Source organism: Nansenia antarctica (genome assembly GCF_963989245.1).
Source record: "Nansenia antarctica genome assembly, chromosome: 14".
Taxonomy (NCBI): domain Eukaryota; kingdom Metazoa; phylum Chordata; class Actinopteri; order Argentiniformes; family Microstomatidae; genus Nansenia; species Nansenia antarctica.
In genome coordinates, this window is record NC_137684.1 from 31,116,286 (window position 1) to 31,141,177 (window position 24,892).

At 45.3% G+C, this 24,892-nt stretch overlaps 1 protein-coding gene across 1 annotated transcript in view; it reads left to right on the forward strand.

Moving 5' to 3' along the window:
- Nucleotides 1–217: 217 nt before the first annotated feature.
- lamb4 (laminin, beta 4) overlaps nt 218–24,892 on the forward strand; it is a gene marked incomplete at both ends in the record, with an annotated part of 39,785 nt that continues 15,110 nt past the window's right edge. The window contains 20 exons of the mRNA XM_080544796.1: nt 218–311; nt 5,371–5,528; nt 7,736–7,871; nt 9,052–9,125; nt 9,585–9,773; nt 10,615–10,678; nt 11,182–11,396; nt 11,930–12,050; nt 12,934–13,122; nt 13,646–13,795; nt 14,112–14,224; nt 14,729–14,808; nt 16,055–16,205; nt 16,543–16,662; nt 18,406–18,591; nt 18,895–19,004; nt 19,505–19,625; nt 20,353–20,524; nt 21,596–21,739; nt 22,298–22,529. Coding sequence (XP_080400922.1) covers nt 218–311; nt 5,371–5,528; nt 7,736–7,871; nt 9,052–9,125; nt 9,585–9,773; nt 10,615–10,678; nt 11,182–11,396; nt 11,930–12,050; nt 12,934–13,122; nt 13,646–13,795; nt 14,112–14,224; nt 14,729–14,808; nt 16,055–16,205; nt 16,543–16,662; nt 18,406–18,591; nt 18,895–19,004; nt 19,505–19,625; nt 20,353–20,524; nt 21,596–21,739; nt 22,298–22,529 — 2,819 coding nt within the window. The remainder of the gene's footprint in view (nt 312–5,370; nt 5,529–7,735; nt 7,872–9,051; nt 9,126–9,584; nt 9,774–10,614; nt 10,679–11,181; nt 11,397–11,929; nt 12,051–12,933; nt 13,123–13,645; nt 13,796–14,111; nt 14,225–14,728; nt 14,809–16,054; nt 16,206–16,542; nt 16,663–18,405; nt 18,592–18,894; nt 19,005–19,504; nt 19,626–20,352; nt 20,525–21,595; nt 21,740–22,297; nt 22,530–24,892) is intronic.

Genomic DNA, 24,892 nt, shown 5'->3' on the forward strand with positions numbered 1-24,892 from the left:
GTTCCATGTCATTGTCAAGGTAATTCCCCTCTGTTGTCCTGTCCTCCACCACGTGTACAACTCAGAGAAAAAGAGAGAGGGGGAAATGTCAGTTTTGAATGAAATCTAATCCTCCCTCCTCACTCACACACACACACACACACACACACACACACACACACACACACACACTGTACACACCCTGGGGCGATGTTGGCGCGCTCACCTTTTTTTCAGCATGGAGCTCAGGTGTGCTCAGGTGTGCCTTTACATGCTGAGACTCACACCTCCGTCAGTCAGCAGAGGCAGGGACAGAGGCAGGTACGAGGCAGGTACAGGGGCAGGTACGGGGAGCACCGACTCTGGTTGGAAAGCACCAGTGAAGAAGACAGCTCTGCTCTGCTCTGCTCTGCTGTGACCTGTGGTTCTGTTATAAGAAGAGACCGCTGCAGTAATGCCACTGACCTTTGACTGTGTATAGAAGGTAGGTTCTGCACATATACAGACGGCTTTGAAGTCTGATCAAATCTGCATCTTTTCCTCTATTGTTTTTGTTTATTTTTTTCATTTTAAAATCTTGAGGCACAAATCTGTCTTACACATCTGCATTCATCAGGTGAATCTGTTAATTAATCTGTTAATGACCTAGAGAAATAGATACAGTATCTGCACATTGATGCCTAGGGCTAGAGTTAAGGTAGAGTTAAGGTAGAGTTAAGGTAGGGATTGGGTGTTTTATCAGGGTTGGTTTCTCCATGTTTGTTTGAACTAATTGCGGTGTAACACATATGAGATAAAACATCTACTTCCCTGCCTTTGTTGTGGAATTTTCATGACGTTACTTTTGGGACCATCAATCACTCTGCAGCATCGTGTCTGAGTAGCACCACCAGCCAGGAGACCGTCACTGCTGGAACTTCACTTCTACCATATCCAGGTAGGATTTTTCTGTTTGTTTTGTCAGCCAATAAGTGATTCCATGATGCCAAGCAGAGTGTCACTGTGTTGATTTACTGCACTGGATCATCCTAGTAGTATCTACCTGGGGTTTTGCATAAAGTAGCCTACCAGTTTGTTGTCATGCTACAAGTCCAAACAGTGGGGTGAATCCACACACAGGTATATTGTGGGGCCCCGACATTCCCATTGAGGTTCATGAGCCCCTTGGGGGGTTCACTTTTGCAGATCCATACAACACTGTACAATGCACATTCCTATGTCCTTCCCTGGGCGTTACTTTGCCCCCATAGTTCACCTGGGACAATGTGAACAGGGTGTTGGATCATTAGGGACGATGATCAAATTACAGACTTTTTTTGTCACATGACCGTCAGTGATGCAGTGTGTATAATAATAACAATAATAATAATAATAATAATAATAATAATAACTTTTTTTGTATAGCGTTTTTCCTGCAAACGTTGCAGCTCAAAGTGCTTTAATCATGATATAATATGTATGTATGTATGCACTGTATGATTCTGTTTTTAATGTTGTGGTGTAGAACAGTAAGCTTTGTCCTATGTGTAGATGTGACTCTACTTATATATGTATGTATGTAGGTATGTTAGTCTTTAAACAGGTTGGAGCCACTTTGGTAATTACATTTCACTTTAAAAACATGCGGCTGCATTCAACATGAACAGTTGATTAAATTGAGTATGAGAACATCTCTCTCTGTCTCTCTCTCTCCCTCTGTCTCTCTCTCTCTCTCTCTCTCTCTCTCTCTCTCTCTCTCTCTCTCTCTCTCTCTCTCCCTCTCCCTCCCAGGTCTGCCAGCAGATAACCCAGGATATGGGTACTCTGCTCCTGCTTGTGTGTGAGTTCTGTTGACCTCTCTTTGGCACTAGCTGGGTTTGTGAAAGACAAATGGCATGTAACCCTGAAAGACAACACAGATCCAAGGGCAGGATTAAACTGACTACTCTCTGGCAGGAAGCTGGGCTGTCTGCCATCCCGGTCTATAACGCAGACATGTGATTACTTGCTGAACGTTGATGGAGATTATTTCCACTTGCTGGCACTCGCTTCTTCTATTGGGAGAATACCCTCCATGTTCAGAAATGTACTTGCTGTCATATCATAAACCTCTATGTTAGGTTATTTACTTACATAAGCATCATATTATTGATGTTGTAATCAATCTTGATTATTTTGATTTTTTAAATAATATGAATCTATTGCCCAAAACCGTTGCTAATGATATATACTGTAGCTTTTTAAAATTAAACTCGTATTCAATTCTCAATTCATACTTTCCTCAACATTCTGAATTGCAGCCATCATTTAATTATTGCTGTGCTTAGAGCATGTGTTACAATATTGAATTGGAAAGATGCAAAGTAAATTTTTAGAGGTAATCTCTCTGACAAGTGTCTTTAAAGCATCCGATAAAATATAAAACTATAAAATGTTTATCTAGAAAATGTTTTTATTGAGCCAAAACATCTTATACATACAGTATATTGTTGTGGCTCAAGGCTCATTTTCATGTATATGAAAGAGATACAAAATTATATATTCACATAATATCACATAATATTATGTATCAAATCAAATCAAATCAAATTTTATTTGTATAGCGCATTTCTTACAAGATGCAACTCAATGCGCTTCACACAATGAAAATGTTCAGTCAATCAGTCAATCAATCAATCAATACTGACAGAGCCGCGAGCAGGCAAAAGTAAAAAACCTGTATACTATGTAGCCAGGAAAAAATTCCCTTGCAGCCCTCTACCAATAGAGCGACTACTAGCCAGTTTGCTTACCAGTACCCAGCGGTCCCCCAGGGGAGGCCAGGACCACCGGCACAAAGCAAGCAAGCAAGGGCAAAAACCTGTACTCCATGTATCCAGGAAAAATTCCTTGCATATTATCGGCGTACACACTGTCCATAAATTTTGTGTTGTATTTGCATCGTTCTGCATCCAGTATGGTCACAGGTCCTGCCAAAAGAGAAACTTAGGCACAGTTATAATGCAACAACACAATAGAGACAGTAAAGATGACAGCAATACAACCTGATGGTGGTCCTGGTACACTCTTGTACCGGTTCCAGTACTGCTCTAGGTGCTATTTGGAGCTGACAGTGCCTCATCAGCACCCGGGTCCATTTTCCTGTCAATACAAATCTCAAAAACACGAGTATGGTGTAGTGGCCTAGTGATCCTAGTTCTATAATGTCCAATGTCTCCCTTAGTATCAAAAGGCGACATTGAATAAGTAGGTTTTGAGGTCACGCTTAAAAATGTCCTGAGTTTTAGACAACCTCAGGCTCTCAGGTAGGGTGTTCCACAATCTAGGAGCATATATGCTAAAAGCTGATCCTCCAAATCTCTTTGTCCTAGCCTCTGGCACTATTAAAAGTTCCGTGCCACTAGACCGTAAGGGTCTAGCTGGTGTGTATCTTATGAGCATGTCCACCATGTAATTGGGTGCATCACAGTGAAGTGATTTATAAACTAGTAAAAGGATCTTGAAGTCTATTCTATGACTGACAGGGAGCCAGTGTAGTGATCTCAAGACAGGTGTGATGTGCGCTCTCCGTTTGGTCCTAGTAAGGACACGAGCAGCAGCATTTTGAACCATTTGTAGTCTATTTATCATTTTTTTGGGGAGACCTGTCAGGAGAGCATTACAGTAATCTAGCCTACTAGTAACAAACGCATGCATTAATTTTTCAGTGTCTGCCTGGGAGAGAAATGATTGTACCTTAGTGATGTTTCTTAGATGGTAGAAGGATGTTTTAATAGTGTTATTTATATGAGTTTCAAAATTTAGATCTGGGTCAATTATGACACCAAGATTCCTGGCCTGACACTTAGTGTTAAGAGCTAGTGTTTTCAAGTGTGCAGATAATTTCATAATGTATGCACATATGCTTAGAAAATGAAAAGAACCATCGTGCCTGGTTGGTTTATGATTATAGCGTCTGGAGGTAATCAAAAGCATCAAATGTTTAGCTGTGTGCTGGCCTATAATATACAATTACGGCAGGCATATACGTGTAACATATGCATTTATCTTTCCTTATTTCAGGTGAGCAAAAGGGTTAGACCCTGAAGTACACTAAAGTTGTTCACTTAGTTTTCATTACACATAGTTTCATCAGCGTATTCATGAAGCCTTACCGTCTTAGCTGGTCGATGGTTAACTGTTTATTGACAGTCTTATAATCTGTTAAAAGTGTGTGATCATCATGTCGGTACTGGGGATACAAAAATGTAGCGTGCTTGAGTCTTCTTGTTGTCCACCTGTGTGACTCTAAGGCATTACTCCACCCTCAGGGAGGTGGTTATTTATGGTGACGGGTAAGCCTACACACCTTTAAAATATGAAAATTGACCCTAACCCTCCAGCACTTCAAATAACCCTTTCTGACCTCTTGAAAGAAGAAAGCGTTGACCCTCTAAATACCGTTCTGATTCAACGTGAAGTATACGGGTGAGCGCCTAGTGAGACCACCTATTATATAACCTATTATAGTCACAAGTCCAGTCCAGTCTCCTGCAGCTCAATAATACCCATTAAACAAAGAGTCCAGAAGACGTCCTTAGGGAAGCCGGAATGTGGGTTCAGATGACGTCTTTAGGACGTCTTATGGACTACAGAAGACGATTATGTAGTCCATAAAACGTCCTAAAGACGTCATCTGGACGTCCTAGAAAGACTGAATCCACATTCCGGCTTCCCTGAGGACGTCTTTTGGACGAATGTATTGTTTTTTTAAAAATAAATCTAAAAAGCGCATTTCAGTATCAATGGACTGAGTAAACCAATGCTGAGCGAGGAAGGCGCCAAAACCAGTGAAAAGGAAGGAGTGTAATGGGAGCATACACAGCATTGGATTCTGAAGTATTGAGAGATATCACCATTTCATACAAATAACTGCACGACCCTCCCCTTTGGATTAAAAAAAGACATCACCCTCCCCCAACCCCCTACATGTACCCCTCATCATCAATAGTTTTTAGTACATACAGGATTACAGAAAGCCTTTTGGTAACCCAAGTACCAATGTGATGATTTTAAGAATATCAATGAACTAATAGTTTATCAATGAACTAATAGTTTATCAACTAACGATAAACACTTTACAAACACCAAAAAGGGATAGAGAAATCTAGTGTTACCACATTCCTCAGGGAAGCCGGAATGTGGGTTCAGATCTTTAGGATGTCTTATGGACTACAGAATCGTCTTATGTACGTCAAGACGATTCTGTAGTCCATAAGATGTCACCTGGACGTCCTAGAAAGACGTCATCTGAACCCACATTCGGCTTCCCTGAGGACGTCTTTTGGACTCTTTGTTTTACTGGGTCTCTGACTGTCCTGAGTCTGTCCTGAGTCTGTCCTGTCCTGTCCCCCCCCCCCCCCCCCCCCCCAGTGCTGGTCCCCAGTGTCCTGCTCCAGGAGGAGTGTGAGGGGAACTCCTGCCACCCCCAGCTGGGTGACCTGATGGTGGGCCGCGGCCCCCAGCTCTCAGCCTCCTCCACCTGCGGCCTCAGCGGACCCCAGACATACTGCATCATCGGACACCTGGAGGTTAGCGGCTCCTAACACTAGAACACTAGAACACTAGAACACTAGAACACTAGGACAGCACTAGAACACTAGAACAGCACTAGAACACTAGAACAGCACTGGAACACTAGAACAGCACTAGAACACTAGAACAACACTAGAACAGCACTAGAACACTAGAACAGCCGTGCCTTTTTACTTACTAAGAGACCCCGCTCTTTACAATGCTCAAGCTGCTATTTACACACAACGACCACTAGTTGGCCGCCTTGTAAATTAGCCTGATTCCTACACCAAAAACCTGCAAAATAGCTTCATACTAGAATCCTGATGTGATTTTGAAAATGTAAGGATACTGGGTGGTAGAACGCACTTATCTAGGAAAAGTCCTGAAAGGAGGGTCCTGAAATTTGATCGAGTGCAACAATATAACACATCTAGTGTTAAATCATTCATGGATTCTGGTGCCTAACCACAAATGATGATGATGGTGGCCCTTGCTTTTCTACATAGTCTCTTTAGTGCTTCACTTACCTGAGTTGTAAATGTTAGATACGTCACAGTCACTCTGTCTGACCTCTCCTGAGGTTTATTTGTATCAGCTTATTATGGACAGTTTTTCTCTATCGCTTTAACACATTTTCTCAAAGCATAGCTCAAATTCTGTCGTCAGATGTTTGTTAAATTATTCAGAAACATGTGGAAAGTGTGCAGAAGTGATTCGCACGCTTTCCACATGTTTAAGCTTAATGGAATGTGTTTGGAATCTAATGGGAAGTGAAACGGTCACCTTTTGAATGATTCGATTTTGGCCTGACACTCAAGTCCTTAGAACACATGCTTAGCATTCCAGAGTCAATAGGACATACATCCCGTCTCTGCAGGTGAACGCAACGTTGTGAGTGGTAGTATTGGTTAGGGTGTCGATACTTTCATCGAAAATCATTTCACGATTTTACCTTATTACACACACAAAGGTAAATGTTTACACATTTCTCTCAAGCATCTAAAAAGTGTACGTTTATTTACACAAGGAATTCCATTCCAACGTGCCTGTCAGTACATTGCATGACCGTAGCAGCCAAGCTCTAAGCTCGACTCTGTCTGTATAAAGTCTCTCAGAAATACTTCTCTGCTGTGACTGACAGCTCCGTGGCTCACCCTTAAGGTGTTCATACTGCAGACGTGTCTTGATACGCCACATTTATAGGTCATTACCCTGCTTTTCCTTACTGCCTCCAGGTACACATTTATGTTCCAGCTCTGACATTTCCCCCTCCATACCACCACCCCCCCCCCCCCCTCCCTAAGCACACACTCCCCCCGCCCCCCCCCCCCTCTCCCTCCCTCTCTCTCTCCCTTTCTCCCTGGCAATTGCTAGGTATGTGGGTGTGCCTCCCGCCACTTTGCATTCATCTTTTTAGCTTTCTCTGTGTGGAAGAACTTATGCAGCAAAATGTTGTTTCCTAAAGCCCTGCTGACAGTTACAAGAAGCAGGAGAGTCTCAAGGTTTCAAGGAGCCTCCTGCGTCATATGCGATGTATACAGGGCTATGTACTTTCTCTGCTGTTGGCTGGTGCATGTCACCACACGCACGATACTGCATGGAAGTTCCATGTACACTTTTGTAAGATTGCTGTTTTGAGGTTGTTGGAATTAACTGCACAACCAAAGTGTGACTCATATCACTCACTCAAATCGTGTTCTTGGTAGTTATTATAATAACATTATTTGTTATTGTTATCATAAACAGCCCACAGGCCCTCAAAACCTCCACCTCTTCAAGCTCGCCTTCACCAGTTAACCCTCTCCCCCTCCCCTCTCCATGTGCCCCCAGCACTACCTTAATTAGGCCCCTATACTCGACCTTCTCAGTTTGTGAAGCGTCTTTGAGTGTCTAGAAAAGAATGAATGAATATTTTATTTCAAACATCATTTAAAATAATAAAAGAACAAATAACTAACATGAAGAGTACAGACCTATCACTGTTGGAAAGGGAGTAGGATGAAGCCTAGGCTTATTATGTCCTCCCCCTATCCCTCACTCTCAAGTGAGAACAATAATACTTAGATTATATAATCCATTAATTAATTCATAAATTACAGTATCAACAGTACTAAAAAGCGCTCTATAAGTCTAATGTATGATTATGATGATTATTATGATTATTATTATTATGATTATTATTATTATAGTTGTGTGAAACCGTGTATTTTGTCCCTCTCAGGGTGAACAGAAGTGTTTTGAGTGTGACTCCCGGCAGCCGTTCCACCGCGACAGCAACCCAGAGAGCCACCAGATAGAGAACGTCATCACGACCTTCGACCCCGAGCGCAGGACCAAGTGGTGGCAGTCGGAGAGCGGTTGGTCTCAATTGCAAGAAACATAAATCGATAGCTGCTAGCTAACACCCTAGCTAACAGCTAACACCCTAGCTAACAGCTAACACCCGGCAGAAATTAAGGGAAAGTCCCCAAATGATCGATACAGTTGCTGCATAGTGCACCTTTAGATTATATACAAAGTACCTAACAGACCTGACAGAAAGAGTTGGGGACATACTGTACGTGTTCACAGAACAATTCATAACATTTTTAGAGAAAGTCTGTTCTCATGAGTACGTTCACTTATAGTGCACAGTTCTGTCAGAAGGGGTGACGTTCATATTGAGACGATCTATTGTGCAGGAAAAACCCCTCCAGACTTGAGTTCTTATGGTTGGTCACAATATACCCAGTAAACATAGAGTCCAAAAGAAGCCGGAATGTGGGTTCAGATGACGTCTTTCTAGGACGTCCAGGTGTCTTTAGGACGTCTTATGGACTACAGAAGACGATTCTGATGATTCTGTAGTCCATAAGACGTCCTAAAGACGTCATCTGAACCCACATTCTGGCTTCCCTGAGGACGTCTTTTGGACTCTTTGTTTACTGGGTAGCATACTACATATTCTGTCTAAGAATTGGTCAAGAAACCAAAGGTAATTCTGAGCTCATTTTATTATGCCAAGTTGACAGACATTTTTCAATACGCCAAAATCATCATACACACAGAGAGAGATGCTCTACATATGACACAGGGCAGTGAAAAATTCAAAGATCTCCAGCCTTTTTCCGAAATCACCTGGTTGTTCCCATCCTTTCACCTCTCAATTTTCAAACCAGATGTAAGCTTTCACCTCTCCATATACTCAGAAGAGGTGACCTTTCACCCCTACATTATACGCGCAAATTATAGGTACGGTATCCTTTCTCCTCTGCATTATGCTCCGGAATGTGTAATAGACCTATCGCTAAGCCACGCCCCCTTTGAAAACTCAGACAAACAAACAACGCTCGCTCAAGATAGTTCCATTGCAACAACAGCAGCCAGAAAAAGTCTCAAGTCAAAAGTTCATATGTATATGTACATATGTATAAAAGTCAAATCATCAGTATCCAATACATCATATTATTAATTTAAATATAGTATATATGAATATAGTAATCATTAATAATCAGATGATCAGTTATCACAGTCTTCCACTCTCTCTGTTGATTCCAGGTGTTCAGGAGGTCAGCATTGAGCTGGGTCTGGAGACGCTCTTCCAATTCAGTCACCTGGTGCTCACCTTTAAGGTAGGTAACCTTGGTAACACTCCCTGGCACTTGTCACGTGTGACACGTTCTAATGCTTTGGTCCTCATGTCGGGATCTGATGTAATGATCTGACTTTTCTTTCGAAAAATGTGAATTAATTTCCGCGTTGTTGAAAATCAATGACACATCTCTAGTCAACTAACACAGCTTGTTTTGTGAGCCTGCTAACAATGTAAAGTAGTGTTCTAGTTAACTAGGTAACAATGTAAAGTAGTGTTCTAGTTAACTAGGTAGCAGTGGGGGATTACTCACCCAATCCGTTTGATTGCAGTATTTTGGTTTAACTAGCGAGTTTGTGTTTGCGTGATTCTCAACAACGCTGAAACGTAGTTCCGTGTTTCAAAAGAAAAGCCCGAACATTTTGATCGGTTGCCGATATGCGGACCAAATGACCTGCAACCGCAACTTCCTCCAGAGTGATGTAATTTCCTGTTGCAGAGCTTCCGTCCCACCGCCATGCTGGTGGAGCGCTCCAGGGACTACGGGCGCAGCTGGAAGGTGTTCCGGTACTTTGCGGAGGACTGTAGCCTGCGGTTCCCCTGGGTCTCCGCCGGCCCGGCCGACAGCGTGGATGACGTGGTCTGTGACAGCCGCTACTCTGGATCAGAGCCTTCTACTGATGGAGAGGTGAACGCACACACACACTCACACTACTCTGGCTCAGAGCCTTCTACTGATGGAGAGGTGAACTCACACACACACACGCTACTCTGGCTCAGAGCCTTCTACTGATGGAGAGGTACACACACACACACACACACTACTCTGGCTCAGAGCCTTCTACTGATGGAGAGGTGAACTCACGCACGCACGCACACACACTCAGACCACGCACACACACAGACACTCACACACACACCACGCACACACAGACCACGCACACACACACACACACACACACACACACACACACTCACACTCACACTCACACTCACACTCACACTCACACTCACACTCACGCACACACACAAACACACACACACACACACACACACAGACAGACCACGCATGCACACTCACACACACACACACACACACACACACACACACACACAGACCACACACACACACACACACACACACAGACCACACACACACACACACACACACACACTCACACTCACACTCACACTCACACTCACGCACACACACAAACACACACACACACACACACACAGACAGACCACGCATACACACACACACACAGACCACACACACACACACACACACACACACAGACAGACCACGCACACACACACACACACACACAGACCACACACACACACACACACACACACACACACACACACAGACAGACCACGCACACACACAGACCACGCACACACACACACACACACACACACAGACCACACACACACACACACACACACACACACACAATTCAATCTTAATCACAGATTTCTTTCAGATGGTTCCTTAAATGTGGATTTGTGTATTTGCGTTGCAGGTGGTGTTGAAGGCTCTGGACCCCAGCTTTGAGATAGAGAACCCCTACGACCCTGAGATCCAAGGTTAGCCTAGCCTGGGGACAATAAACACACAACACATAAAGTTAGACTCAACGATATGAGAAACCCACGAAACAGCCACATGAGGTATCTAGCAGAATTTATGACAATTCACAAGCCATCCTTTATATCACACAGCTTTCACGTTGCATTGCCATGCAGTTAAATGCGTGATGGGTAAAATGGGTAAAGTTGAAACATCTCTGAAGTCATTCAACTTCTCATGGTAATGTGAACGTCATATCGCAGAGTCTACCTTGAATATAACATCCACGAGATGGAAATGTTAAAACGTTCTTGGGCAATTACATGGCTGCCATCCTCTCTTGATGTCTTAAGAGCATCAAAACAAACTGACCCTAAACACTTTTAGTTCAAACCCCAATGACACAACCTCTCTTTTATCTCCAACTCTGCTCTAATGCTAATACTAATACTTCCACCCTTTTACCTCCAACCCACTACGACCCTCTCTCCCCCTCTCCCCCTCTCCCCCTCGCCCTCAGAGCTGATCACCATGACCAACCTGCGGGTCAATTTCACCCGCCTGTTCACCCTGGGCGACACGTTTCTGGCCCGCAGGCGGCGTAACCCCCTGGACAAGTACTACTACGCGCTGTACAACATGGTGGTGCGCGGGAGCTGCTTCTGCAACGGCCACGCCAGCCAGTGTATCCCTACGGACGGGGCCCGCGGAGACGTGTTCAACCAGCCTGGCATGGTGAGGAGGAGGGGCGGGGCTAGGGGGTGAGGAGGGGCGGGGCTAGGGGGTGAGGAGGGGCGGGGCTAGGGGGTGAGGAGGGGCGGGGCTAGGGGGTGGGGAGGGGCGGGGCTAGGGGGGCGGGGCTACTACTACCCAGTAAACAAAGAGTCCAAAAGACGTCCTCAGGGAAGCCGGAATGTGGGTTCAGATAACGTCTTTCTAGGACGTCCAGATGACGTCTTTGAAAACTCGGACAAACAAACAACGCTTCACTGACAGTGACTGACTGACCGACCGTGACTGAATGACATTCAATTACTTACAATGGCGGGAGTTCACATTTCTGATTTACCACAGCAAGTAATAGATGTGTTTTTTTAAAGATGACAAGAATATTTAGTCTAGAAGCTTTTCACCATCAGATATTAGCGAGTTGTTTGTCCAAGTTTTCAGCCTGTAGTGACTTTTGCTGTGATATGATTGGACAATTTATATTTTGGGGCGTGGCTTAGCGATAGGTCCAATGAATTTAGTTATTCTTGTCTCCTCAGATCCATGGCCGCTGCGTGTGCCAACACAACACCGTGGGCACCAACTGTGAGAGGTGTCAGGACTTCCACAACGACTCCCCCTGGAGCCCCGCTGGAGAAACAGACCCACACGTCTGCAGAAGTAATGGAGGCTTCTATTCATCGCATTACTTGCCCCCTGTCATTAAAATGTACATAGTATGTAAAAAGAAAAATGGAGGCCTACCCATCTAAATGCCAGACCCAACTGCCAACCCAAGCCATAATTAAAGAGTCAATCTTAAATGCTTATACAGAAAGCCTACTCAGACATCTCAATAGGAATGTCAAACACAATCATTGGGGCGGCTGTGGCGCACGGGGTAGAGCCGCCCTCTAATGATCGAAAGGCCCCGGCTGGCCACATGTCCAAGTGTCCTTGAATGAATGAATGGTCTTTATTGTCATTGATATAGTACAGGTACCATACAACGAAATTTGGGAGGGGTGGCTCCCCTGGTGCTAGGAAAAAAAACTAAAAACAAGAAGGGAAAAGAGCTGGTTTACATAAATAAAGGCTATGTACACTATCCACTATACTATACTATACAAATAAAACACTGTGCTGTACTCTATGCTATGCTATACCTATTCTAACATTTCCTATTCTCTGAACCTTATGTACCCGAGGGTTGTCATATTGCACATAGTGTTATTGCACATTCATTTAAAGTGTCGCAGTTTGCAGGTTTGAAATGTTCACAGTTGTGTTTCAGTATTGCACTTGATTACAATCTAGTAGCTGCCATCAAATTGTCTACAATTGTCCAGGGCCTAGAACCTAGGTCTTGGGCAAGACACTGAACCCCAAATTGCTCCCAGTGAGCGGGCCGGCGCCTTGCATGGCAGCTTGCCACCATTGGTGTGTGAATGTGTGTGTGAATGGGTGAATGAGAGGCCGTTGTAAAGCGCTTTGGATAAAGGCATAGCTATATAAGTCAGTCTGTTTACCATCAGTGTTGTGACGGTGTGTCTAACCTCCCCAGGATGCAACTGCAACGGTCATTCAGAGTCGTGTCACTTTGACCCGGCGCGGTACCAAGCCACAGGGGGGGTCAGCGGGGGGGTGTGTGACAACTGCCTCCACGACCGCGTGGGACATAACTGCGAGCAGTGCCGACCCTACCACTACCAGGACCCCCAGCGCTCCGTTGAAGACCATCTGGCGTGTATCCGTAAGTTAGGCTTCTTTAATGAATGTAGACAATGTAAGGACCTAGTACTTGTTCTTCAATTAACAGTTTTACACCTTATCACTAATACATATCACATAATCTTTAGTGTAATGGAGGTGGAGTGACATACAAAGTATTTTTGTTGTATTTTGCGTTGATGATGTCACTATGATGATGATGTCTTCCCTCGGAACTTAGATCAGCGGTTCTCGGTCGTAGCTTTTAAAAAACAACTCCGGACTGTCCTGTACAGACATAGACATTTGGCTAACCCCTAAGACCGCCTGTCTTTGTGTGTCTTGTTATTATTTGTTGTACACTTGTAATTTGTTTCTTGTTTTTATTTTCACTTGTTTACCTATTTCTTTTAACCTGCTATTACTTTTGCTCTTTAATTATGTTTTTATAGCCCATGTAAAGCACTTTGTGACCGCTGGTCTGTGATAGGTACTGTAGAAATAAACGTTACTTACTTACTTACTCTCTCTGTCCTCCCTGTCCTCCCTGTCCTCCCTGTCCCCAGCGTGTGAGTGTGACCCGGCGGGCTCCCTGGGTATTTGTGACCCGCGGCTGGGCCTCTGCGTGTGTAAGGACAGCGTGGAGGGGCAGCGCTGCGACCGCTGCAAGTACGGCTTCTACGGCCTCCGAGAGGACGACCCCGCGGGCTGCCAGAGTAAGAACTTAGTTAAGATCCTCCCCAGTAAACAAAGAGTCCAGAAGACGTCCTCAGGGAAACCGGGATGTGGGTTCAGATGACGTCTTTCTAGGACGTCCAGGTGACGTCTTTAGGACGGCTTATGGACTAATAATAACTCAGACTATTCTGTAGTCCATAAGACGTCCTAGAAAGACGTTTGATTATTACTACTCGATCTTTTCAGTTTGTAAAGCGTCTTTGAGTGTCTAGAAAAGCGCTATACAAGTCTAATGTATTATTATTATTATTATCTCTACCCCCTCCCTGACTCTGAGCCTGTGTTTGTGTTTAGGGTGCAGATGCAACTTCCTGGGTAGCGTGCTGACCCCTGACCCGTGTGACCAGGTGACAGGAGAGTGTGTGTGCCAGCGGCTCGTGACGGGACCCCTGTGTGACCAGTGCCTGGTAGGGAGACACAACGTGCAGTCGCCATGACAACCAGTGTTACCATCCGTGATTGGTCGAATGTTCTCTCTGTCATGTATTCATCAGAGTTCCTCTTAGCTACTGTTGCCTTGCTCCAAAGGCAGAGGTGAAGGAAGAATGTAGAATGAATTACCACCAAATGATACAGTAAACACTGGTTGTTGTGACTTAATCTCTCTCTCTCCCTCTCTGTCTCTCTCTCTCTCTCTCTCTCTCTCTGTCTCTCTCTGTCTCTCTCCCTCTCTCTCTCTCTCTCTCTGTCTCTCCCTCTCTCTCTGTCTCTCTCTCTCTTTCTCTCCCTCTCTCTCTCTCTCTTTCTCTCTCTCTCTCTCCCTCCCTCTCTCTCTCTCTCTCTCTGTCTCTCTCTCTCTCTGTCTCTCTCCCTCTCTCTCTCTGTCTCTCTCTCTCTCTCCCTCTCTCTCTCTGTCTCTCTCCCTCTCTCCCTCTCTCTCTCTCTCTCTGTCTCTCTCTCTCTCTCTCTAGCCAGGTTACTGGGGTCTGGGGAACACCATCATTTTCTGCCAACCTTGCGTCTGTGACATAGGAGGAGCCTACAGCAGCACGTATGTCAACAACGTCACTTGATAACCGATGCTAATCAATATTTCATATTGACCAGATGATTACAACTGGTAATGTTAAGTAATAATAAATATATGTCTGCTAAATACCAAATACAAGTAACTAGTCTAAACTTGACATGACAGGTCATTACATGAAAACTGAGAAACATACATTGATACAGGTCATGGGCCAAGAGACCTATCGCTAAGCCACGCCCCCAAAATAGAAATTGTCCAATCATATCACAGCAAGTCACTACAGGCAGAAAACTCGGACAAACAACTCGCTAATATCTGATGGTGAAAAGCTTCTAGAGCTGTCGGTGATTCCCCTGTGGGTGTCGTTGCCGCCCTGAAGCGTTGGCGTTGTGTCTCTGATGAAATGTCAAATTTCAGCAACAGCGCCTCCTTCAGATCAGCGTGGGTATTGGACATGTCCTCATCCATGGCGGTGTAGGCCTCTAGGGCTTTGCCCGTCAACAACGAGACCAGCCAGCACGCCTACTCACCCTCTCCGGCCTCTGCCATGTCCTCGCCAGTCTTTCACACCGCAGGAGGTCATTCTCAATGTCCTCCCCCACAAGTATGTGGATAGTGCCCGTGCACGGCGCTGGGATGGGTGTGTCCAAACACCAAAGCGAGCCAGGGGTTGGTTATCGGTAATCAGTAGATGGGTGTGTTCCACACCAGGACAGACCAAATATTAACTGGCGGTTTGTGGGTGGGTATTGTTGTGTTTTAATGTTTAATGTGTTTGATATGTATGTGGATGCGTGTACTGTGCTGTACTTACAAAGTATACAATGTACTTTGTATTTTGAATATAGTAGTAGGCTATAGTCTTTACAGACAGTCAGTGAGGTTAGGTTTTCATTAAATAACTATTGTGATTGCATATTATGGCAATTATTGTTGTAAACTTGGTATGTTCCAAGGGGGCGGGGCTTAGAGTTTAAGAGGGGCGTCAGAGTAACACCCTGGGAGGTTGGGATCGGGGAGAGCCAGGATGCTGTTGGTTGTCTACCTGCTGATGGCTGTCTGCACTGGGTAAATAAAACACCTTGCATTGAAAATACTGCTGAGACTCTGCTATCATTGAGAAAAGGAACCAGTGTAGCACCACTCTGGTGACAGCCATGGTCGGTCAGTCAGTCACTGTCAGTGAAGCGTTGTTTGTTTGTCTGAGTTTTCAAAGGGGGCGTGGCTTAGCGATAGGTCTGTTGTTAAGTATGTACGTCCCCCACAGGTGTGCCTCTGAGGACGGGCAGTGCCCGTGTTTGCCCAACATGGTGGGGCAGAGCTGCAGTAGCCCCGCCCCGGGTCACTTCCTGGCTCCTCTGGACTACTTCCTGTACGAGGCCGAGAACGCTGCTCCTCTGGTCAGCTCTGCAGCTCAGGTACGTTAAGAACTAGACATGACCTCTGACCTGCGTGGTGTGGCCAATGGCGAATGAGCAGTCTGGGTGTGAATATGGGATATTGGGTTCAAAACACTGGTTATGTGTCATCTTTACTTCACTACATTCCCTAGTGCTACTACCATTATACAACATCTGTGTGTGTGTGTGTGTGTGTGTGTGTGTGTGTGCGTGTATGTGTGTGTGCGTGTATGTGTGTGCGTGTGTGCGTGTGTGTGTGTGTCTGTCTATATGCGTGTGTGTGTGTGTGTGTGTGTGTGTGTGTGTCTGTCTATATGCGTGTGTGTGTGTGTGTGTGTGTGTGTGTTCCTCCCAGGTGGACCTGCCGAAGTGTGAGAAGTACTACAGGGATCAGGGTTACGACTTCAAACTGGAACACGGCAGGTTTGTTCTGACCAGGAGCAAGAGACGGGCCCGCAGGAAGAGACAGGAACAGGTACGTCAGACACCCGCTCTTCCCCTTTACTGTGTCCCCTATGACTTCTACTGCCCCCCTTGTACTGTCTCTCTGTTCTCCAGTGTCTATATAAAACATTTTTACATATAAGTTTTCCTTCTATCACTGAGACTGCCAATGGCCCCGGGCCTGAGCTGGATTACTCTTCCTGCTACGATGGTGGATTGATGATTCACTTGCTTAGTCAAATGTATCGATTGAAGTCGCTTTGGAATAAGGCGTCTTCTAAATGCCAATTATTATTTTTTTCAATGTCATAAGTGGTTCAAAACTTTCTGTCCTTTTTATGATGAAAAACCCACATGTTGGACCTTAAAAACTATGCAGCCAATATTATATGAGGGCATCTGAAGTATGATGAATATGATAATGATAATGATAAACATTAGCATTGTGAACAATTACATAGTGCTAACATCATACAATATTGAAGAAAAATGTCTCCTTTTCATCTCAACAGCAATTTACAAAGGGCTGTTGCAAAACATTTGTGACAGGCTCCGATACTGTATGTTGTTGTTTGGGTCAGAGCTTCAACATGATGTAATTCACTGGCATCTGCACATTTTGTGTAAGATATGCTTCTTTAGGTCATGATAAACTTGCAGACACACTTTGAGGAAAATGGCCTCTAAATTCATTTGAAAACGGCTCACCAAAAATAAATCTGCCATAACAACATATTGCCCCCGGTTGACTGCAGCTTATCACATTTGAAATCAAAGGTTCATCTTATTTTATTTCAGACCTCTGAATTGTGTGATGAATACACAGAGATTATAGAGATTACACCAATTAGGAGCTGGCATTCAGGACCTGTGTAAGGAAGGGGATAGCAGGTCTTCTGTGACTCCCTTCATGTTCTGACAGGCCTCAGTGTGTGTGAGCGGTGTGTGTGTGTGTGTTAGTGTGTGTTAGTGTGTGTTGGTGTTGGTGTGTGTGTGTGAGCGATGTTAGTGTGTTAGTGTGTGTTAGTGTGTGTTAGTGTGTGTTAGTGTGTGTGAGCGATGTTAGTGTGTTAGTGTGTGTTGGTGTGTGTTAGTGTGTGTTAGTGTGTGTTAGTGTGTGTTAGTGTGTGTTAGTGTGTTAGTGTGTGTTAGTGTGTGTTGGTGTGTTGGTGTGTTAGTGTGTTAGTGTGTGTTAGTGTGTGTTAGTGTGTGTTGGTGTGGTGTGTGTTAGTGTGTGTTAGTGTGTGTTAGTGTGTGTTAGTGTGTGTTGGTGTGTGTTGGTGTGTGTTAGTGTGTGTTGGTGTGTGTTAGTGTGTGTTGGTGTGTGTTAGTGTGTGTTAGTGTGTGTTTCCCTGCCTGAGGTGGAGGTTCATATCCTTCTGTCTCAGATTAACAAGTCAACATTTCTGTTTCATGTCTGTTACCACTTACTTGTTGATTACACTACTAGTTTACTGAGGGTTGTATGTGACTATTGTATGCTACAAAAAAAACTAGCTAAAACACATCTCTTCTCCCTGGCCTTTGACCTGAGGTGAGCCTGCCTCCCGACACTGCACTTTTTGCACTTTTATTTCTGCACTTGTATTTGTATTGCACCTTGTTTTTTGTGTATTTTTATCTGTTGTTTTCTCTTTTACTAGTGTTTTCTCTTTTTATCTGTTAAGCACTTTGGGCGGGTGTTTGTCGTTGTAAAACTGTGCTGTATAAATAAACGTTACTTACTTACAAAGGGCGGTGGAAACAACAGTTAACCCTGATTCTGCTTTCTCAGACGTCCATCCCACTGGACCCAGGCGGGGCTCTACAGATCGTACCCCGACAGAGGACAACCGACGCGCCAATCACCTGGACCGGACCGGGATTCGTGCGGGTCCTGAATGAGGCGGGACTTAGGTTCACTGTTGACAACATCCCTGCCTCCCTCGACTACCAGATAGTCATCCGTTACGAGCCAGAGGTGAGGGCGACCATGTGGAAGAACACACGCAATACACAATACACATCTGGTGTGAGTTAATAGTCAATGGCTTTTTGTTGTCATTTACTTTTGATTGACAGATAAACACAAACACAGTATCTCTCGTTACTCGTGGATGGGGAGCCCCACTGGAATGTGTAATGTGTGTGTTGTTTGTGTGTATTCTAACTCTGTATATATTGTTTGTGTGTATTCTAACTCTGTGTATAATGTGTGTGTTTGTGTGTATTCTAACACGGTGTGTAACGCTGTATATAACGCTGTGTGTAACGCCCTCATCAGAGCCCAGATGATTGGACCGCCTCCGTCAACGTCGTGCCCCTGTCACCTGGCAACGGCAGCTGCAGCGACGCAGCAGGAGTCAAAACATTCACTCTACCAGGGTCTGCCAGGTGTGAGAGACCACCATCAGTAAACATTATACTACATCTGTTATGTACTACAGCTGCTTTCAATCAAGTCATGATAATAGTAAAATCTACAGCCCTTAACACTAGAACAGCCATGAGGGCTCTGACCCCTGTGAGTATTTTTTTTTTAAATATCTTTGCACTCTATCAAATTTCAGGACCCTCCTTTCATGACGTTCTACCACCCAGTATCCTTACATTTTCTAAATCACACCAGGATAAGCTAGTATGAAGCTATTTTGCAGTTTTTCTGTGTAGGAAGCAGGGTAATTTACAAGACGCGCCAACTAGTGGTCGTTGTGTGTAAATAGCAGCTTGAGCATTGAAAAGAGGTGGCTCTTATAGTAGGTAAAAAAGGCACGGCTGTTCTAGTGTTAATGATAATGTCGGCCGTTGTCCTGTATAAAGTAAAGAGTTATGGACCCTTAGCCCAGCTTGGTCTCCAGAGGGTTGATCACTTACTCAGTGTGTCTCTCCCCCAGGGTGGCCATCTTAGATACCCCTGTGTGTCTGAACCAGGGAGGGAGGTACTACGTGGACATCACCTTCCTGAAGCAGCCGACCTCTGACCCTCAGGCCAGCATGCACACGCTCATCGACTCAGTAAGAACACCGTCCTGTCGTACCTCACAGCATTCAGGGCATCAATAATTGGAGCAAGCCAGAAAGGTCAACTAAATTACTTTTAGATATTAGCTTGTATCAGAACATGATTATGGTGCCATTTAGTTGGTTTATGCTGCTGGGGGCTGAAGTGAACTGTAACCCAGTAAACAAAGAGTCCAAAAGACGTCCTCAGGGAAGCCGGAATGTGGGTTCAGATGACGTCTTTCTAGGACGTCCAGGTGACGTCTTATGGACTACAGAATCATCTTCTGTAGGAGAGAGGGAGAAGAATCGTCTTCTGTAGTCCATAAGATGTCCTAAAGATGTCATCTGGACGTCCTAGAAAGACGTCATCTGGACCCACATTCCGGATTCCCTGAGGACGTCTTTTGGACTCTTTGTTTACTGGGTTTGTGTGAAGCTTTCATGCTGTGTAAGCGAGGCCTGATTCTTAGGAAACAATAAAATCCTTGGTGTCATTGAGGTGAATTTGAGGTAAGATTAGAATTAGAATGTTGAGAATTTCTATGTTGAGAATTAGAATGTTGAGAATTGAGAATTAGAATGTTGAGGATTAGAATGTTGAGCATTTCTATGTTGAGAATTTTTATGTTGAGAATTAGAATGTTGAGAATTCACCCCTACTGAAGAACAGCACATTGGAGATTCTCAGATGTGATAGAGAAGCTCTAAACCTCTAACCTCCTCCTCCTGCTGCTTCCAGATGGGCTTGATCCCCAAGATGGAGTCCTTGCAGGACTTCTGTTCCCAGAGCGACCTGGACAGGTTCCGTCAGTTCCGCTGCGTAGAGAAGGCGGCTGAGATGACCCTGATGCCTGAGGCGTGTGAGGCCCTCATCGGCAGCATGTCAGCCCGCATCCACAACGGAGCCGTGCGTGAGTACCCTGGCCTAAACCCTAACCCTAACCCTAAACCCCATCTGAAACCTTCAGAATGAATCCAATGCTAAGCTATACTCAAACCTTGAAGTAGGCCCCAACCCTAACTACAGCCTTTATCGGATCGAATGTGACACGGTCTGGTGAAAAGGTCCACATGTCGGCAATTCTCAATGATGTTCCTTTTTAGCTACTAGCAGCTGTTTTGCGTGTGTTTTGATTCAGAGTGAGTTTCACCAGTGTTTGATTTGAGGTTTTCGCATCATTTGAAATCTTACAATCTGAACTTTCATAATCTGGAAAACTGAAAAATCACCTTGCTCTACTTGAGGACTTTTTCACTAGACTCTGTCACAAATGAGATCTAATTGAATCCTTATCAAGGCCTACTCTACATCAGGGGTGTAACTCCTGTAACAGCCAATGGTTAGTAGGCTAATGCTACTTGTCATCTCTGACATCTCTCCAGTGATTGGAGGACAAGCTGGTATCAAACACACCACTCCTCATTCCATTCCATGCATTACAATTTACATTTACATTTACATTTTTGGCATTTAGCAGACGCCTTATTCCAAAGCGACTTACAATCAATACATTTGAATACTAGGCATGTGAATCAGCAGTCCACTATTCGTTGCAGGAAGAGTACTCTAGCTCGGGCCCGGGGCCACTGATAGAAGAAGGGGGGTAGTGGTGGTCTAGTGGCTAGTGAGTTGGACTTGTGATCGGAAGGTTGTGAGTTCAAATCCCGCCTGAAGCCACACCACTACTAGTGTGCCCTTGGGTAAGGCACTTAGCCCTCAGTTACTCCAGGGGGAATGTCCCTGTAATTCGTAATTGTAAGTCGCTTTGGATAAAAGCGTCTGCTAAATGGCAAAATTAAATTAAATTAAAAATTAGAAGGAAAAACCTTCTCCCTATTATCGCCTTCTACTAAAACGTTTTTTTTTTTACAATGAACCTGTCCTCCAATTTTGGCCTCCCCCAGCATCTACGTGTGTGTGTGTGTGTGTGTGTGTGTGTGTGTGTGAGTATAATGTCTAATACAAAGACTTGTGTCTCCAGCTTGCAGGTGCAACCATGAGGGCTCCATAGGCCCCTCCTGCAGTAAGTTCGGGGGTCTGTGTGAGTGCAAGCCCCACGTGATCGGCCGCTGCTGTGACACCTGCGCCCCCATGACGTTCGGCTTCGGATCTGCCGGCTGCACACGTACGTCATTAACATGTCATTAACATGTCATTAGCACACGTACGTCATCACACCTCCCTGGCTACTTCTTATATATAATGATGTTGTAGGATAGTAGTACCATTAGCCTCACTGGACATTGACATTACTTCTGCTTGCAGTAAATACAGTTTTCTTTTTGTATTATCTTGTCTCCCCTCAACACCTTAATGTTGCCATGTAAACATGGTATTCCCAACCTTTCCTAGTACTTAATACCTCGGATTTACCAGATATTTGTAATTTAAGGCAATATAGTCTTTCTAGGACGTCCAGATGACGTCTTTAGGACGTCTTATGGACTACAGAAGACTATTCTGTAGTCCATAAGACCTCCTAAAGACGTCATCTGGACGTCCTAGAAAGACGTCATCTGGACGTCCTAGAAAGACGTCATCTGAACACATTCCGTCATCTGAACACATTCCACATTCCGGCTTCCCTGAGGACGTCTTTTGGACTCTTTGTTTACTGGGACATGACATGAATCTGGGATGCTATCCTGACTGACACTAACCCTTCTCTCCCTCTCCCTCCCAGCGTGTGAGTGCGAACCCCAGGGCTCCGTGTCGGCGCTGTGTGACCAGGTCAGAGGTCAGTGTCCGTGCCGGAGGGAGGTGGCGGGGCGGCGGTGTGACCGCTGCCAGCCTGGCTACTACGGCTTCCCCCTGTGTCGGCCCTGTGAGTGTAACGGCCTGTCTGAGCTGTGTGAGCCTGAGACCGGAGCCTGCCTCGCCTGCAGGGAACACGCTACTGGACCCAACTGTGACAGGTGTGTGTGGAGCCATGACCAGTCTGTGTGCTGTTCAATGGACTTCTGATTATTGAATTCATGCATTTAATGAAATAATAAATTATTTTGATCCATCCATCCATCAATCCATCCTTCCATCCATCCTTCCATACAACCATTCATCCATCCATCCCTCCATCCATCCATCCATCCACCCTTCCATCCATCCATCCATCCTTCTATCCATCCATCCATCCTTCCACCCATCCATCCATCCATCCCTCCATCCCTCCATCCATCTATCCTTCCATCCTTCCATCCATCCTTCCATCCATCCATCCATCCTTCCATCCTTCCATCCATTCAACCATCCTTCCATCCATCCCTCCCTCCATCCATCCTTCTATCCATCCATTCCTCCATCCCTCCATCCTTCCATCCATCCATCCTTCCATCCATCCATCCATCCATCCATCCATCCATCCATCCATCCCTGGTGTAACTGTTAGGTGTTTGGGTGTTTCAGGTGTGTGGAGGGTTACTACGGCGACCCCATCTCCAGACAGCCCTGTGAGCCCTGCCTGTGTCCAGACGTTCAGACCAGTGAGAGGTTCTTCGCCAGATCCTGCAACAAGGACCCGGGGACCGGGGCGCTGTCCTGTAACTGCCTGACTGGACACATAGGTGTGTGTGTGTGTGTGTGTGTGTGTGTGCATTTTACAATTGAGAAAGGTTTAGGGCTTGTGTCTTTTAAAAAGCTCCATAACACACCACGAATGTGCACCATATTCGGCCACACCTGCTGCCAACCCCTCCTCTGACATGGTGAGGTCGGACCAAGGTTGAATAAGAAGAGAACGCACACCGCAGAAAACTTAGGCGAGAAAACTTAGGCTGGCGACGGAGCAGAATACTATTGAACTAGACTGTGGACAATTCCTGTGGAAATTGTACATGAATAGACCCATCAGTGAGGGCTGGGTGTAAATAACATGTAGCTTTAGGTGGATGGTAGGAACCAGGACCACAGATGAGGCAAGATGAGGACACGATGGTGTAGGTCAAACTAGGCCACGTTACTGCAGAAGTATCAACAGTACGGTACAAAGGAACCTTGAGAAAAGTGTTGAGTCTTAGATTAGATTAGGTTTAGATTAGGGATTTACTAAGGAGACGGAAGCATATTGCAAACAACGCAAGCTTCTGCGAAGAATCAACAGAAACACACCTCTCTAAAGGAGAGTCTTAACGAGCCAGGATCTGAAACACCTGTGTGTCAATTAGACTCTTGGGCGGTCTCTGCCGCCCTCCGGTGGTCAGACGGAAGCATGACACCCTCCCAGGTTTAGAGTCCCCCGCTCTCGATTAAAAAGGTTTAACAAGTATCTTATTCCGGTGTCAGTTAAACTCTTGAACAGCACCAGATGAATGTTGGATAGATTTGACTTATCGTTTCACTTCTACTCTTGTCTGAATCAGGGCTGCCTTCTGTCTGTTTTCTGTTTTTAACATGTTGGATTGTCTGTTGTTCTGTTTTGGCTGCAGTGTGGTGTAAGGCCCAGAACACATTTCCCAGTCATGGGACAATAAAGTGACTTTTGAATTTCATTCCTAAGGTCCTCGCTGTGATGCCTGTGGTCCTGGTTTCTATGGCGATCTAACCGAGCCGGGAGCCCGCTGCGACTTGTGTCCCTGTAACGACAACATCGACTACAGCGACGGCGACGCGTGTGACAGAGTGACGGGGGTGTGTTTGCGTTGTCTCTACAACACCCAGGGACAGCACTGTGAGAGCTGCCAGCCTGGCTACTACGGCTTCCCCCTGTGTCGGCCCTGTGAGTGTAATGGCCTCTCTGAGGTGTGTGAGCCTGAGACCGGAGCCTGCCTCGCCTGCAGGGAACACGCTACTGGACCCAACTGTGACAGGTGTGTGTGGAGCCATGACCAGTCTGTGTGCTGTTCAATGGACTATTGAATTAATGCATTTAATGAAATAATTCATTATTTTTTAACCATTCTTCCAAGTAAACAAAGAGTCCAAAAGACAAAAGACGGAATGTGGGTTCAGATGACGTCTTTCTAGGACGTCCAGATGACATCTTTAGGACATTAAGGACGTCATCTGGACATCCTAGAAAGACGTCACCTGGACGTCCTAGAAAGACGTCATCTGAACGTCCTAGAAAGACTTCATCTGAACCCACATTCCGGCTTCCCTGAGGACGTCTTTTGGATTCTTTGCTTACTGGGTTGTCTCTCTTGTGCACTCGGCCAGGCCTTGTCATTTCAGTGAACTGTTCATCCATCCATCCATGGCGTAACTGTTAAGTGTTTGGGTGTTTCAGGTGTGTGGAGGGTTACTACGGCGACCCAGTCACCAAGGATCCCTGCGACCCCTGCCT